The 17,159-nt window shown below is 45.2% G+C and overlaps 1 protein-coding gene across 1 annotated transcript in view; it reads right to left on the reverse strand.

Annotated features, from left to right (window-relative positions):
- Window positions 1-17,159, reverse strand: part of LOC145537669 (uncharacterized) — a 233,688-nt gene that overhangs the window by 77,233 nt on the left and 139,296 nt on the right. The window contains exon 5 of the mRNA XM_081568521.1: window positions 11,766-11,921. Coding sequence (XP_081424647.1) covers window positions 11,909-11,921 — 13 coding nt within the window. The 3' untranslated portion in view covers window positions 11,766-11,908. The remainder of the gene's footprint in view (window positions 1-11,765; window positions 11,922-17,159) is intronic.

A 17,159-nucleotide genomic window follows, 5' to 3' on the forward strand; every position in this document is an offset into this window, starting at 1 on the left:
TGGCAAGTCCAAATTGAGCGGCCCTGTAAGTGAAAAATACACTCTAGATATCAAAGACTTAGCATGAAAGTAGAATGTAAAATATCTTAATACTTTTATGGTTAGATATAGAAATGATAATGTTTTGGCTATTGCACTAAGGAAAATATATTATTTAAATTAATTTCATCTGTTTATACTTTTAAAAAATATATCTACTAGAAAGTATAAAATGATATGTTTCAGATTGTACATCTTTATGGACAGCACTCAGCTAATGTTCTTTTTGTTCCTTTGATGACAACCTGTCTCTACCCATGAAACCTGCATTTTAATAAGAGACTCTCTCAAAGTAAATTTAAGTTCATAAAGCCCCAGTCTGTGTCCATATAAGGTGAATATAAGTGCCAAGCTATTTAATCAGATGAAAGATACTTGAGCTGCAAGATGAAGCTTCCCTATTTATAGTCATTTACAAAACTGGACTGAGGTTAAGAAAGCAGAGGCATGGAATTGTGTTTTTCTTTATGCTCAAATGGTTAGGAATTAATTCATTAGCAAAATGTCACACAGGTAAACAGATTAAAAAGCTAGAAGACAAACAAATGGGGGGTTTCAACAACAGGCAAATACTTCCAAGAGGCAAGCACAGTATCTAGGTCATTAGGAAGAATGACCCTGAGAACAGCAGAGAAATTAGACAAATCCGTGAAAGAGCCTGCTGATGAAAGTGAAAGAGGAGAGTGAAAAAACTGGCTTAAAACTCAACATTCAAAAAACAAAGATCATGGCATCTGGTCCCATCACTTCATGGCAAATAGATGGGGTAACAATAGAAACAGTGACAGCCTTTATTTTCTTGGGCTCCAAAATCACTGCAGACAGTGACTGCAGCCATGAAATTAAAAGACACTTGCTCCTTGAAAGAAAAGTTATGACAAACCTAGCATATTAAAAAGCAGAGACATCACTTTGCCAGCAAAGGTCTGTATAGTTAAAGCTATGATTTTCCCAGTCGTCATGTACAGATGTGAGAGCTGGACCACAAAGAAGGCGGAGCACCAAAGAATTGATGCTATCTAATTGTGCTGGTAAAGACTCTTGAGACAGTAAGGAGATAAATCAGTCCGTCTTCAAGGAAATTAAGCATGAATATTCATTGGAAGGACTGACTCTGAAGCTGAAGCTCCAATCCTTTGGCCACCTGATGTGAAGAGCTGACCCATTAGAAAAGACCCTGATGCTGGGAAAGATTGAAGGCAGGAGGAGAAGGGGACGACAGAGGATGAGATGGTTGGCTGGCACCACTGACTCGACGGATGTGAGTTTGAGCGAACTCTGGAACATGGTGAAGGACAAGGAAGCCTGGTTGTGCTGCAGCCCATGGGGATCGCAAAGAGTCGTACGTACATGACTGAGAAAAACTGAACAAAAATAACAACATTGTTTGGTTACTCATGACTCAAAACCCCCACTATTCACAGTACCAGGGGGCCAGTGATGGAACATAAAGGCCATGACCCCTTTTTCAAGGATTCACTTGACAAGACGGGACAAGCAGAAAGACTTACTAACAAGTGATAACAATGACTGGTGATGTTCCAAATGAGAGTTCAGCGTTAAAATCTAAACCGCCGAGGCGTGGGATTCAGGCCTGGAAATCGAGGTAGAATTTAGACCGACGAAGAGATGTACTCAGGACAGGACTCTAGAAAGAGGAAGCCGAGTGAGCTGACGCTCAGAGATGAGGTCGGTCTGAGGTTTGCGACAGAGATGGTAAGAGTCGACTGAAGGAGGCAACTGCATTCAACCCGGGAAAAGCTGCATGATAGAACAGAGTTCTTCATCTTAACGGCCAGGCTGAGAATCTGGAAGTTTATTCCACAGGCAGTGAGGAGCCAGAGAAAGCTACGGAAACAGAGAGGGGGTTGTAAGGAGGACAGTGTTGGCAACACACACGTGAGATGAAGGAGAGAGGGAAGAAATGGCGGGAGACGAGTCATCAGCCCAGAACGTGCAGAGAGGAAGCCAGGGTGATGGCCGCCTGTCTGGGGTAGAAGGTGTCATGAATGGAGAGAAAAAACAACCCTGATTTTTCAGCCTGAGCATCTGGGAGAGGGAGTCTGCACAGACATAACAAGGAATGTAAAGGGATGGCACTAATCATCCGGTATTTATCATCAACAAAACGCCAAGCAAAGCTAAACTCTGCATTTTATTTATTTATTTTTTTAAACTCTGCATTTTAAAGTTAAGTGTGTTGGCCATGAAAATACCATGATGCCTGACAATTATTAAGCACCAAGATGGTAACTGAGAACGGCTTTTAAATATTATGTTTTAAAACATCCTATCATCTAATCTTCAAAGACTCTGAGGCCAACAACGAAGCCAATTTAACTAGGAGGGAGCGTGCTGCGGTTCATGGGGTTGCAAAGAGTTGGACACGACTGAGCAACTGAACTGAACTGAACTGAGTGTTAATCGCTCAGTCATGTCCGACTCTTTGCGACTCCATGGACTATCACCCACCAGGCTCCTCTGTCCATGGGGATTCTCCAGGCAAGAATCCTGAAGTGGGTTGCCATGCCCTCCTGCAAGGGATCTTCCCAACACAGGAATCAAACTCACATCTCCTGCCTTGCCAGGTGGATTCTTTACCATTGAGCCACCTGGAAAGCCTCATTGGCTAAGAAATAAAGGAGAAATAAATTCATATGTCAAACACTGGGTCAAGAGGAAAGGTCAACTCTCCTGGTACATGGAACTCCTTCTTTTTCACAAAAAAAAAAAATCCAGAAATAAAACATTTCTATGTGCAGAAATCAACAGCTTTCTTGTTTTGAATTTCAGGTCAACATCAAATAATTTTTCAGTATGTCTCAAATTCAATAGTTTTCTTTTATGTGAAAAGTGAAAGTTGCTCAGTCGTGTCTGACTCTTTGAGACCCCATGAACTGCAGCCTGCCAGGCTCCTCTGTCCATGGTATTTCCCAGGCAAGAATACTGGAGTGGATCGCCTTTCCCTTCTCCAGGGGATCTTCCCCACCCAGGAATCAAACCCAGGTCTCCCACATTGCAGGCAGACTCTTTACCATCTGAACCACCAGGGAAGCCCAAGAATACTGGAGTCGGTAGCCTTTCCCTTCTCCAGGAGATCTTCCCAACCCAGGGATCGAGCCCAGGTGTCTCCCACATTGCAGGCGGATTGTTTACCAGCTGAGCCATAGGGGAAGCCCAAGAAGACTGGAGTGGATAGCCCGTCCCTTCTCCAGCAGATCTTCATGACCCAGGAATCGAACCGGCGTCTCCTTCATTGCAAGCGGGTTCTTTACCAACTTAGCTATCAGGGAAGCCCATGCAAGCACGTGCACTCATCACAACCCACTGACTATGCATTTATGATTTGAGAATGTTGTGTGTAAGTTTTAGCTCAAAACACGAAAATATCATAAACAGATACTAAACTCTAGGTAATGATCATGCATGCTAAGCTATTTAGGCGGAAGTGTACCGCTATCTCCAACTTAGTTGGTGGTGGTTGTTTTTCAGCCACCAAGTCGTGTCCGACTCTGTGCGACCACATGGACTGCGGCAAATCAGGCCCCCTGTCCCTCACCATCTCTCAGAGTCTACCCAAGTTCATGTCCATTGAATCAATGATGCTGACCCTGATGCCAGGAAAGATTGAAGGCATAAGGAGAAGAGCACGACAGAAGATGAGATGGTTGGATCGCATCACCGATTCAATTTACTTGGATATGAGTTGGAAAAAAAAAAAGTAAGACGGATCCAGTGTATAGAGAATAGATGTGTGTAAAGCAATGTTAGTAGAATGTTAATGGTAAAATCTATGTGGTGGGCAAACAAGTGATCACTGTAAAATTCTTTCAACATTTTGATATGCTTGAAATTTTTTTAAATAAAATGCTGAAAAAAGCCTGAAGAAAGTAAAATAGTAATGAAGACTAGTCTTACAGCATGCTAAAACTTACTTACGTAACAAATTAAACACAAATAGAAAAAAAGATCAATGGAAGAGTATAAACTTCAGAAATAGAACTCCCAAAATACGGAAATAGAGTGCTGTCGATGAATACAAATTTTCAGCTATATGAGACAAGTTCTAGAGATTTATTATACAGTGAATACTGTAGTATGCACTTAAAATTTTGAGGGGGGATCTCATGTTAAGCATTCTTACCACAATAAAAAAAATTATGGAAATATAGTACATGTTACTGTTCATGGGGTTCTCATGGAACACGAAGTCAAGTGGGCCTTAGGAAGCATGACTACAAACAAAGCTAGTGGAGGTGATGGAATTTCAGTTGAGCTATTTCAAATCCTAAAAGATGATGCTGTTAAAGTGCTGCACTCAATATGCCAGCAAATTTGGAAAATTCAGCAGTGGCCACAGAACTGGAAAAGGTCAGTTTTCATTCCAATCCCAAGGAAGGACAATGCCAAAGAATGTTCAAACTACCATATAATTGTACTCATCTCACACGCTAGCTCAAAATTCTCCAAGCCAGGCTTCAACAGTACATGAACTGTGAACTTCCAGATGTTCAAGCTGGAATTAGGAAAGGCAGAGGAACCAGAGATCAAATTGCCAACATCTGCTGGATCATAGAAAAAGCAAGAGAATTCCAGAAACACATCTACTTCTGCTTTATTGATTACGCCAAAGCCTTTAACTGTGTAGATCACAACAAACTGTGGAAAATTCTGAAAGAGATGGGAATACCAGACCACCTGACCTGCCTCCTGAGAAATCTGTTTGCAGGTCAAGAAGCAATAGTTAGAACCGGACATGGAACAATGGACTGGTTTCAAATAGGAAACGGAGTATGTCAAGGCTGTATATTGTCACCCTGCTTATTTAACTTAAATGCAGAGTACATCATGAGAAACGCTGGGCTGGAAGAAGCACAAGCTGGAATCAAGACTGCCAGGAGAAATATCAATAACCTCAGATATGCAGCTGATACCACCCATATGGCAGAAAGTGAAGAGGAACTAAAGAGCCTCTTGATGAAAGTGAAAGAAGAGAGTGAAAAAGCTGGCTTAAAACCCAACATTCTGAAAACGAAGATCATGGCATCCAATCCCATCATATCATGGCAAATAGATGGGGAACCAATGGGACCAGTGACAGACTTTATTTTTGGGCCTCCAAAATCCATGCAGATGGTGACTGCAGCCATGAAATTAAAAGACACTTGCTTCTTGGAAGAAAAGCTATGACCATAAAAGCAAGAGACATTACTTTGCTGACAAAGCTCCATCTAGTCAAAGCTATGGCTTTTCCAGTAGTCACGTATGGATGTGAGAGTTGGGCTATAAAGATGACCACTGAAGAATTGACGCTTTTGAACTGTGGCGTTGCAGAAGACTCTTGAGAGTCCCTTGGACAGCAAGGAGATCCAACGAGTCCATCCTAAAGGAAATCAGTCCAGAATATTCATTGCAAGAACAGATGCTGAAGCTCCAATCCTTTGGCCACCTGATTCTAAGTACTGACTCATTGGAAAAGACCGTGATGCTGGGAAAGGATGAAGGCAGGAGGAGAAGGGGATGACAGAGGATGAGATGGTTGGATGGCATCACTGACTCAATAGATATGAGTTTGAGCAAGCTCCGGGAGTTGGTGATGGACCGAGAAGCCTGGCGTGCTGCAGTCCATGGGGTCGCAAAGAGTCAGACACGACTGAGCAGCTGAACTGAAGTGAGTACATTACAGGTTGCAGCTACAATCAGAAGGGAAAAGATGGATTACTTAACGAATAGTGTTGAGACAAATGGACAGCCTTCTAGAGTCATGTAATTGGATCTATGCCTCACACTTTATGCCAGGATAACTCCCAGACAGATCAAATACTTAAACATCACATAAAGTGTAGAGTGAACTAATAAACCAAAGAAACCACAGGATAAACCTTCTTTCAGCACTAGAGGGGAGAAGTCTTTTCACACTATAACCAGACGCCACAAGTAACAAAAACAGTGATGAATTCAACCACGTAGAAGTCAGAACTTCTCAGGGCAAAACTACAATAAGCAAACTCAAAGACAGATGACAAACAGGGGCAAAATTGTAATATATCACAAAGTTAGCTTCTCTAATGCATAAGTAACTCATAGATATAACGTCAGCAACTCAATAGGAAAAAAAACGGGAACTATATCAACAGAAAATTCACAGAAAAGACAAACGGTTTTAAGTCCTTTGAAAATATCCTCAGCCTCAAATATGTAATTGAAAAAAATATACATATCTGCGAGGTTTTAATTTGCATTTCCATCAGACGTGAAAAAAGAGAAAGCTGTAGTGCCAATAATTCACTTTAAAAAGAAGAGAAAGAAAACACACACATATATATATAATACACATAAAAATGTGTTTGTACATATTTTTTAAAGCACCAGAGAGGAACAAAAGAAAAAATAACACACGTTGTTTGTTCACAGTGATGGAGATTTCTTTCACAGTATAACCTTCTATACTTTTTGAGTTTTTAATCCTATAAATGTAGTAGCTAATAAAAAATTGGGCTTCCCTTGTGGATCAGCGGAAAAGAATCTGCCTGCAATGCAGGAGACTCGGGTTCAATGCCTGGGCCGGGAAGATCCGCTGGAGATGGAAATGGCAACCCACTCCAGTATTCTTGCCCGGACAATCTCATGGACAGAGGAACCTGGAAGGCTACAGTCCATGGGGTCACAGAGAGTCAGACATGACTGAGCAGAAGCACAGAAAAAAAAATTAGATGTAACAGTGTGAAAAGAATTCTATTGCAAACAAAGGCAGCAGAGATTGGGAGGCAGCTCCAGTCCTAGCCCAACTCTGTTAACTAATTAACTATGTGACCTTGGGCCAGCCTCAGAATCACTGACCGCTCTGGCTACAAAGGATCTCAGGAATATTCTCGTCCCTCACTCTGGTTCCATAGAACAGAAAACAAAACACAGAATAAATTACATGGCTTAGCCCCCATCACAGGCAGTCAGTTTACAGCAGAGCCAACAAAAGCTGTCGATTGCCAGTTCCCTCTGATGTAAGATGGGAGTAGTGTCATTAAGAGATTAAAAAGACAAGACACAGAGACTCGGAGAAAATATCTGTAAACCGCAGAAATCACAAAGAACTCGGATCCAGAATGTAAAAAGAACTCTCACAACTCAACGGGAAGAAAGAAAACAAATCAGCACCTGAAAAGATGCCCACCATCCTTAGCTGTCAGGAAAAGGCAAATTAAAACCACAGTAAGATAGCAACAGGCATCCAACGTACCAATAGCCGCCTTAGAATGGCTAAGACTTTTAAGTGACACTACCAAAGGATGGGAAGACCATGAAGCAACTAGAATTCTCACACTCTGTTTGTATACAAAATGCAGAAGGGTGCAAAAACACTTTAGAAAATGTGCTTACTGTATGTCTCAAAAACCTGCACGCAAATGTTTATAGCAGTTTTATCTGTGACATCCCCCCAGAATCTACAGAAACAAGCAAAATGTCCTTCAACTCTTGCACATCCGTACAACGGAAGGCTGCTGTTGCTGTTCAGCTGGTGACTTGTGTCTGACTCTTTGCAACCCCGTGGTCTGTAGCACACCAGGACTACACAACGACAAAAAGTAACCAACTATTGACGCATGCAGCAACCTGGGTGGATCACAAAGGCATAGTGTTGGTTGAAATCAGCCAATCTGAACAGGCTACAGACTTCATGATTCTTTCAACTACTCCTTGCCACTTGCCACGGGCTCTTGTCATCTATCTCTGTGTGTTAGTCGCTCAGTTGATCCCAGCTCTTTGTGATACCACCAACTGTAGCCCGCCAGCCTCCTCTGTCCATGGAATTCTGCAGGCAAGAATACTGGAGTGGGGTGCCGTTTCCTTCTCCAGGGGTCCTCTACCTCTACAAGGATTCGATTCTGCGCTGCTGCAGCCGCTGACCTTCGATCCACCCTGAAAGGAGTTCAAGGTAGAGAGCAGAATGAGGCACCTATGCCCTGGGAAAAACTGGCAGGACAGGTCTTCAGACTAAGATATTTTCAGGAGCTGATTTTATGAGCTCAATTCTTTGCAGCTCCTCATGTCTACAAAAGCGCTAACTTCCTCCATGAAGATGACTATTCCTTGAGACGAGTGAAACCTCCTGCAAAAATATGTTTGACAACAGGCAGTCCCCCTTCACCAAAATGACTTATATAATGACCTCCCTCCCACCCCTGACCCACTCCACATCTCTTCGGAGCAGTTTCTCAGAGCTATCTGAGGTGCTGTCTCCTGGACTACAGTTCTCATTCTGTCTCACGTGCAACTTAATTGGCAACTCTCACATTGTGAATTTTTTTAAGTCAACAGTTCCATTTATATGACCCCTGGCAGCCGCAAAACTGGAGGCATGGTAGCGTAGACCAACATCGTCAGGAATGCATAGAGCGGAAGAGGCTGACCAAAAGGGGAGGCGTGAAGAAATATGGGGGACACAAGAGGACACCTCTATCTCACGACTGTGGTCAAGGAGGCACAGTGCTGTGTGTTTGTCAAAAACCACAGAATTGTACCCCACAAGGGGTAGCTTTGTGAACCGTGTGTGAATGGAAAAAAATGATTTCTCATATGGAGTCTGGAATCAAATGATGTCTGTGATGCTTTCCATCTCGACAAAGCTTTCTCACTTTTCAAAACGCTGACGATTTCACTGCACCAGACTAGCAGGGATTTGCATTCCATGTGGGAAGTTTTATCGTCATCTTTTGCTCGGCGTGTCTAAAATAAATCCACTCTGTTTATACTAGCCTCTGATGCCCTCATGCTTTCTTGCCAGATGCCTGTGGAGCAGGTATTTTCTGGGTTGGAGCTTTCTGACCCTTCTAAGCTCTGGGGGGGGGGACTTTGCAGGTAGCGCTAGTGGTAAAGAACCCGTCTGCCAATGCAGGAGATGAGAGAGATGTCGGTTCAACCCCTGGGTCAGAAAGTTCCCCTGGAGAAGGGCATGGCAACCCACTCCAGTGTTCTTGCCTGGAGAATCCCACAGACAGAGGAGCCTGGCGGGCTGCAGTCCATGGGGTCGCAAAGAGTCGGACACGGCTGAGCGACTAACACTTTCACACTGCCTTCTCTCGGGCTTCGCAGACATACTTCTGGCAGGCACCGTGTGGGAACTTGAGGTTGAAGTCAGTGAGCAACAAGCGTTGGAAAGGCACAGCCTGTCTTCTCACTTGAGTGCAAGGCTTTCATCCATCAAAGCCCTGTTCTGATCAATACCATCTACAGTCTTGACCAGCTTCCCAGCATGAGGCCAAAGGAGACAGAGGCCATCCTGCCAAGCTCCAGGAAGCGCTGGAACACTGTGCTGCTGGCGATTGGCCAGAAGACTTTTCTTTTTTTCTTTTGAGAAGAAAAGGCCTGAAGAACTATGGAATTCATTATGAAATGACAATATGGAAAAATAGGAGGCCCAGAAAAGGGTGTGAAAAGAGTGGCTCAGAATTTCATCTCAGTTGGAAATGCTTAACAAACAGCAAGATGGAGCTGGTCTCGGATTCTACTGTTTAAAGTTGGCTATCGTGTTTTTAAGGGCTTCCTTGGTGGTTCAGATGGTAAAGAATCCATCTGCAATGCAGGAGACCTGAGTTCGATCCCTGGGTCAGGAAGATCCCCTGGAGGAGGGCATGGTGACCCATTACAGTATTCTTGCCTGGAGAATCCCATGGAGAGAGGAGCCTGGTGGGCTGCAGTCCATGGGGTCACAGAGTCGGACACGACTGAGTGACTAACACACACAAACACACACACACACACACACACACACACACACATCATGTTTTCAAATTCCTTTCTGTTTAAAGGTGGGGTCATTTGTTGCATAAAGTGTGGATCTCCCCCTAGGTATTCTGTTTCCCTCAAAGCGTGCTTTTGCGCCATTTGGACCGTCCAGAGGGACACCATCCTTCAAACCATTGCTTGTTTAGTTTTGGTTTCTTTGGCACCATAAACTTAAGGGAAAATACACCTTACCTGGTGTTTCTTACCCTTTAAGGGTTATGCATCCCTTTGAGAATCTGATGTAAGCTATGACAGTATTTATGAGGATTAAAAAAAAAACCACGTCCAGAGACTCCTCTGGTGGTCCAGTGGTTGAGAATCTGCCTTCCAACGCAAGGAATGTGGGTTCAATCCCTGGTCAGGGAGCTAAGATCATGGGGGCAGTTGTTATTGTTCTGTCACTCAGTCGTGTCCGACTCTCTGCGACCCCATGGACTGCAGCACGCCAGGTTTCCCTGTCCATCACCAACTCCTGGAGCTTGCTCAAACTCATGTCTGTTGAGTCAGTGATGCCACCCAACCATCTCATCCTCTGTCGCCCCCTTCTCCTCCCACCTTCAATCTTTCCCAGCATGTGGAGGGACAACTAAAACCGTGAGCTACAACTACAGAATGCTGGCTGCTGCAACAAAGACCCAGCCCAGCCAACAATACAAATAAATAAATGAACTCCATCAATAACCCCACAGACACAATTCCGGTTACAAAGACAGAGTCTGAAGGGCCCCCCGAGTCCCGCGGGTGCAGGGGCTCCAGGATTCCAGGTGTGAAGTGGACAACAGGCTCCCAAGAGGAGCCCTAGGTTCAGATCCTGACACTTGCTCCTTGCAAATGTGCTTGGACTACACACTGTGACTTGATACGTAACTTTCTGACCCCAGACTCAGTCTCCTCATCTGTAAAATGGGAAAGAAAAATTGAAATTGCCTTACATGGCATAGACACATTTATCCCCGCTCTGCCTCGGTCTGCTCGTCTGTCATCTGAAAGCCAACAGTGCCTCCAGGATTCCACTGCGCCTGGCCCCTGGAAAGCCTCCATGGATATGAGCCAGGAGGAGCTGGGGAAAGGTCCTGACATCCTCTCAGCAAACAGGAGGCAGAGCAAAGACTACACAGCTGATTGTACAACTGATGAAGGCAAGTTCCCCGGAGGCCAACAGGGTGCGTGGCCGGGAAGGGGGGCGGAAGCACCCGGAGTAGACCCTGGTTCCCCCGCCTGTCAGAAATCTCTCCATCACTCAGCAGGCCCTGGAAACCTTGGCCCACTGTACAAATGGAAGGTATCATTTCCACGCCATTACACCATGTCCCCGGCAATAAGCCAAACCTTTTTATTGCGGAGATATTAAAAAAAATAATGTTAAGGGAAGCATGGAAAGGCATTTATTTATATTATTGCAAGCTTTTAAAAAATGACTTCCCCTGAATAGGCCACTTGCCTCTTTTCTGTCCGGCTATTACCATTTTTATCTACCGGTTATAAAACGTGTGTTTGCCATCTGTCTGAAGAAGACTGCAACCATCTCCAGTCCATCCACTTACCAACCTCCCACCTCATTGGAGAGGGGACCCCCGGAGGACTCAGGCGTCCTGGGAACGTGCAGGGAACCCACAGCCATCAATGCACCTCCCTCCACCCTGGGACAGAGGTAGGAGGAAGAGGGTTAGTCTGCAAAGAAGGAGAATCACCTACTTCCTAACCAGCAGCTGTCGTTAAAGCTATTTTCCAAGCAATTTAGTCAGCTAATTTCTGGAAGGTGATTTGATTCTTTTGGCCTGATGAGGCAATGAAATGAAAACATTAAGAGGGAGAAAGGCAGAGAGAGAGAATACACAGGAGTTCTTTCTCCCGATCACGATTCAACCTCTGTAATCTCTCAGGACTCCCCTGAAGGGGTTATTTGTCTAAAGTGTCCTCTGATCAAACTTGAAAATACTCACAGTCAGATGAGCAGCTTCTACGTGTCCCGTGACCCACACTTCAGTCCTGAGAATCGAGACTGCGTCAAACACCGTCTCTGCTACAGAGAAAACGTGCTCCGGCTACACACTGTGACTTGAGATGTAAGTTTCTGACCTTAGACTCAGTACGCCCACCTGTAAAATGGGAAAAAAAAAATTGAAACTGCCTTACATGGCGTACACACGCAGACACATACACTTATACACTTATTCACGTGCATAAACACATAGGTAAACTTTAACTCTTCTTCTTTCTTAGCCACCATGACTGCTTGAGCTTTAAATGCAGAGCGCACACTTGATCTGAAACAGTGGAAACAGTGGCTGACTTTATTTTTCTGGGCTCCAAAATCACTGCAGATGGTGATTGCAGCCATGAAATTAAAAGACGCTTACTCCTTGGAAGAAAAATTATGACTAACCTAGACAACATATTAAAAAGTAGAGACCACTTTGCCAGCAAAAGTCCGTCTAGTCAAAGCTATGGTTTTTCCAGTGGTCATGTATGGATGTGAGAGGTGGACTATAAAGAAAGCTGAGCGCAGAAGAATTGATGCTTTTGAGCTGTGGTGATGGAGAAGACTCTTGAGAGTCCCTTGGGCTGCAAGGAGATCCAACCTAAAGGAAATCAGCCCATCCTAAAGGAAATCAGCCCTGAATATTCATTGGAAGGACTGATGCTGAAGCCGAAACTCCAATACTTTGGCCACCTGATGCAACGAACTAATTCATTAGAAAAGACCCTGATGCTGGGGAAGATTGAAGGCAGGAGAAGGGGACGACAGAAGATGAGATGGTTGGATGGCATCACCGACTCGATGGACATGAGTTTGAGTAAACTCCAGGAGCTGGTAATGGACAGGGAAGCCTGGGGTGCTGCAATCCATGAGGTTGCAAAGAGTCAGACACGACTGAGTGACTGAACTGAACTGAACACCTGATCTAATCACTGTCCCTCCTGGCAGTGGTCATGGGACTTTGGGAGTTGTATTAGGCAGCTCTGAAGAGCCTCCTCATTGCCTGGAACCACTGCCGGCTTTCTGCCTGGATTCTGCCGCCCTCTTGCTCTCCCGAGCTGGTCACGGCACTACCGAGCTGGTCACGGCACTACCGAGTCCCAGCTTGCTCTGCTTGCCACAAGACAGGCCAATGAATCCGAGAGATGAGGTGTCGAGGCAAGGAAGAGACTTTAAACCGGGGAGCCGGCAGACTGAGAAGACGGCAGGCTAGTGCCTCAAAATAACCATCTGGTTGGGGTCTGGATGCCAGCTTCATTTATCGGTCAGAGAGAAAGGAGCAATGAGGAGCTAAAATTAAAAGGTAGAATAGAGAAGGAGAGGCACTGGGGAAGTAAAGGGAAAGGGCCTTCAGTCTTGCAAAACATCTCCAAGGGAATGTCCCGCCTTCGTAAGGGCTGTGTTCCTCTCTCCTACGCCCAGGTGGGCAGGGACAGACTATCTCTCCTTCAGCTAAACAAAGACACTTTAGTTCACAGTCAAGCAGACGGGCAGGGTCTTCCAGCTCAGTTCAGTTCAGTCGCTCAGTTGTGTCCGACTCTTTGCGACCCCATAGGCTGCAGCACGCCAGGCCTCCCTGTCCATCACCAACTCCCGGAGTTTACTCAAACTCAGGCCCATCGAGTCGGTGATGCCATCCAACCATCTCATCCTCTGTCGTCCGCTTTTCCTCCCACCTTCAATCTTTCCCAGCATCGGGGTCTTTTCCAGTGAGTCGGTTCTTCACATGAGGAGGCCAAAGATTGGAGTTTCAGCTTCAGCATCAGTCCTTCCAATGAATATCCAGGACTGATCCCCTTTAGGATGGACTGGCTGGATCTCCTTGCAGTCCAAGGGACTCTCAAGAGTCTTCTCCAACACCACAGTTCAAAAGCATCCAATCTTTGGCTCTCAGCTTTCTTTATAGTCCACCTCTCACATCCATACATGACCACTGGAAAAACCATGGAAGGGTCTTCCAAGCAAACCATTGAGTATGATGATAATATTAAAAGCAAGTCAAAGGAACATTTCCAACATGGAGTCAGAATTGGCTTCCTCCCCTGCCACAAGAGCAGTTCCCATGGCGTGCCTTGGTCTTCACAGCACCAGAGCTCAGAACTTTGGTAAGTGGCCCAGGGTCGGGTCCACTCTAGAGTCGCTGACCCAGATTCAAACTAGAGGCAGAACCCATGTTCTGTCTGCTACACCTACCCACCATCAGAGACACGGAACAAGAGGCTCCCCACACATTCATCCCAGGGAAGGTTTAAAGCATCCGGAGCTCTGAGACAGCCAGCGTGACCCCTCGGTCTGTTCTTCCAGGATGCCCTGCTCCCCTAGACCCTGGAGAGGAACCAAATCAACAGCACGCAGACAGGCATAGCAGCTGATCAGAGAAAGCGTGCTCTGAGGCCCTCAACCAAGGGTGCGCGCTCAGCTGCTCAGTCGTGTCCAAAAATAACACAATTACCATGACTGTTTGCCTGCTGCTGCCTGAGTCTGTCATGTCCGACTCTCTGTGACCCCATGGACTGTAGCCCCAGCCGGGTTCCTCTGTCCATGGGATTCTCCAGGCAAGAATACTGGAGTGGGTCGCCATGCCCCCCTCCAGGGGATCTTCCCCACCCAGGAATAGGACCTTAAGTCTCTCACGTCTCCTGCATTGGCAGGCGGGTTCTTTAGCACTGGCTCCACCTGGGAAGCCCGATTGGTGTGACTAACGTGTATAAAATAGATAATCAACAAGGACCCACCATACAGCACAGGGAACTCTACTCAACACTCTATATGGGAAAAGACTCTGCAAACAAATGGCTATATGTATAACTGAATCACTTCCTGTACACCTGAAAGTAACAAAACACTGTAAATCAACTAAACTCCCTTATAAAAAATTAAAGTAATTAAAAACTTCCCGTTTCCCAAACAATTGCAAAGCCAAAGTCTTGATTCTTATGAAAGAATTACAAGGGTAAACAAAAGTATGAGTGTATTATTTGTATTTCAATTATCATTTAATCCTCAAAAATGAGTTTGTGCCACGCAATTTTTAAATCAGTTCATGTATGCCAACAGTTAACCAAAAATGATTGCTACTGCTGCTACTGCTAAGTCGCTTCAGTCGTGTCCGACTCTGTACGACCCCATAGACGGCAGCCCACCAGGCTCCACCGTCCCTGGGATTCTCCAGGCAAGAACACTGGAGTGGGCTGCCATTTCCTTCTCCAGTGCATGAAAGGGAAAAGTGAAAGTGAAGTTGCTCAGTCGTGTCCGACTCTTAGCGACCCCATGGACTGCAGCCTACCAGGCTCCTCCATCCATGGGATTTTCCAGGCAAGAGTACTGGAGTGGGTTGCTATTTCCTTCTCCAGTAGGGGGGTAGAGGTATGACAAAATTTGTTAGTTGCTTGTGTGGATTAAAATTAAATCTGTTAACGTAATAAAATCAACTATTATGTACTTGACAATAAGAGCCAAGATTCTGAGAACAAAAAAATTGAAGAGAATCTATATAAAATAGGAAAAGGATTAATAGGGCTTCCCGGGTGGCACTAGTGGTAAAGAACCTGCCTGCCAATGCAGGAGACACAAGAGAACACGAGACTCCCTGGGTGGGGAAGATCCCCTGGAGGAGGGCATGGCAACCCACTCCAGTATTCTTGCCTGGAGAATCCCATGGACAGAGGAGCCTGGCGGGCTACAGTCCGTGGGGTCGCAAAGGGTCGGACACGACTGAAACGACTTAGCACACGCACAAAGGATTAATTGATGCAATCTTTTGGGAAACCACTATTTTCAGTTGTCATTTGATATTGTTTGTAATAAATATGCAACTACTGATAAAAAGTTAAATCTGTTAATGTGTCAGCTTTAAATTCCCAATTTTTAAGAATTTAATTGAAAATTCTAAAGATGCAAATTAATAATACTGCTTGAACCACTTGAGAAACTCCATGTATTACTTGGCTGGCTTTTAGACTTGAATCAAATTTTAAATAGCTTTCCAAAGAATTTGGAAGATTGTTCTTTTTTTTTTTTTTTTTGGTAAAGAAGACAAACTGGCTGACGAAAATCTGTGACTTTGGGTCACTGGGCAGCAATTAATCAAGACATGTTTGAATAAAAGTCATTAAATGCCTTATCACACAAGACATGCTTAAGACATAATGATTATCAGTAAGTATAAATGTGAACAAATGGCCTAAAAACGTCAATGACATCCCATTAACTTCTGTAAATGGCCCTTAAACACATTTCCCATCTGTATCTACATTTATACCAGCAATACACATTTGACTTCAGAAAAATCCCTCAACTATGTTGATTTTTAAATAGAAAATTACGTTTATTTATGTGTTTTAATTTAACACAAATCAGACCTCTGGAAGCATTATTGCTGAATGTGATTAAACTTCTCTTTTCATTTGTGTTTATAAAATATGGAAAATAATGACTTAACACTAGACTTGAAGTGTGGGTCTTTGCCACGCTGTTCCTCATCCTTTGAGAAAGTTTTCTGCTTCAATGCGCAGCTGTCAAGCTTTATCAAGTGTTCGACGCTTTTGGCTCCAAGAGTGTACGTCCGTGTGTGCCCGGTCACTGCAGTCATGTCCGACTCTCTGCCACCCCATGGACTGTAGCCCGCCAGCCTCCTCTGTCCCTGGGATTCTCCAGACAGGGATACTGGAGTGGGTGGCCAGGCCCTTCTCCAGGGGGTTGAACCTGGGTCTGCGGCATCACAGGCAGATTCTTTACCATCTGAGCCACCAGGGAAGCCCTGGTTGCAGAACCGATCGGCCATCTCTGCTCCTCCCAACACAAGTGGTCGTGACCTGTCGCCCAGGACTTGGTCTTCTTCATGTCTTGTTCTCTTAGTCAGGTGCTTCCGCAAAATACATGCACACACACTGCACACATGACACACACACCCCACACACACTCTACACATGACACACACCCCACACATGAAACACACACACCACACACATCCCACACAAGACACACACACCCCACATGAGACACACCCCCCACACGACACACACCCCCCACACACGACACACACATCCCACACACGACACACCCCCCCCCACACACCCCCCACACACACACCCCCCACACACACACCCCACACGACACACATCCCCCACACACGACACACACACCCCACACACACTCTACACATGACACACACCCCACACATGAAACACACACACCACACACATCCCACACAAGACACACACACCCCACGAGACACACACCCCCACACACACCCCCCCCACACACACACCCCCCACATGAGACACACACCCCACACGACACACATCCCCCACACACGACACACACACCCCACACACACTCTACACATGAAACACAC

This window comes from Giraffa tippelskirchi, chromosome Y, assembly GCF_054371585.1.
Source record: "Giraffa tippelskirchi isolate mGirTip1 chromosome Y, T2T-mGirTip1v1.2.pri, whole genome shotgun sequence".
NCBI classification, from domain to species: Eukaryota; Metazoa; Chordata; class Mammalia; order Artiodactyla; family Giraffidae; genus Giraffa; species Giraffa tippelskirchi.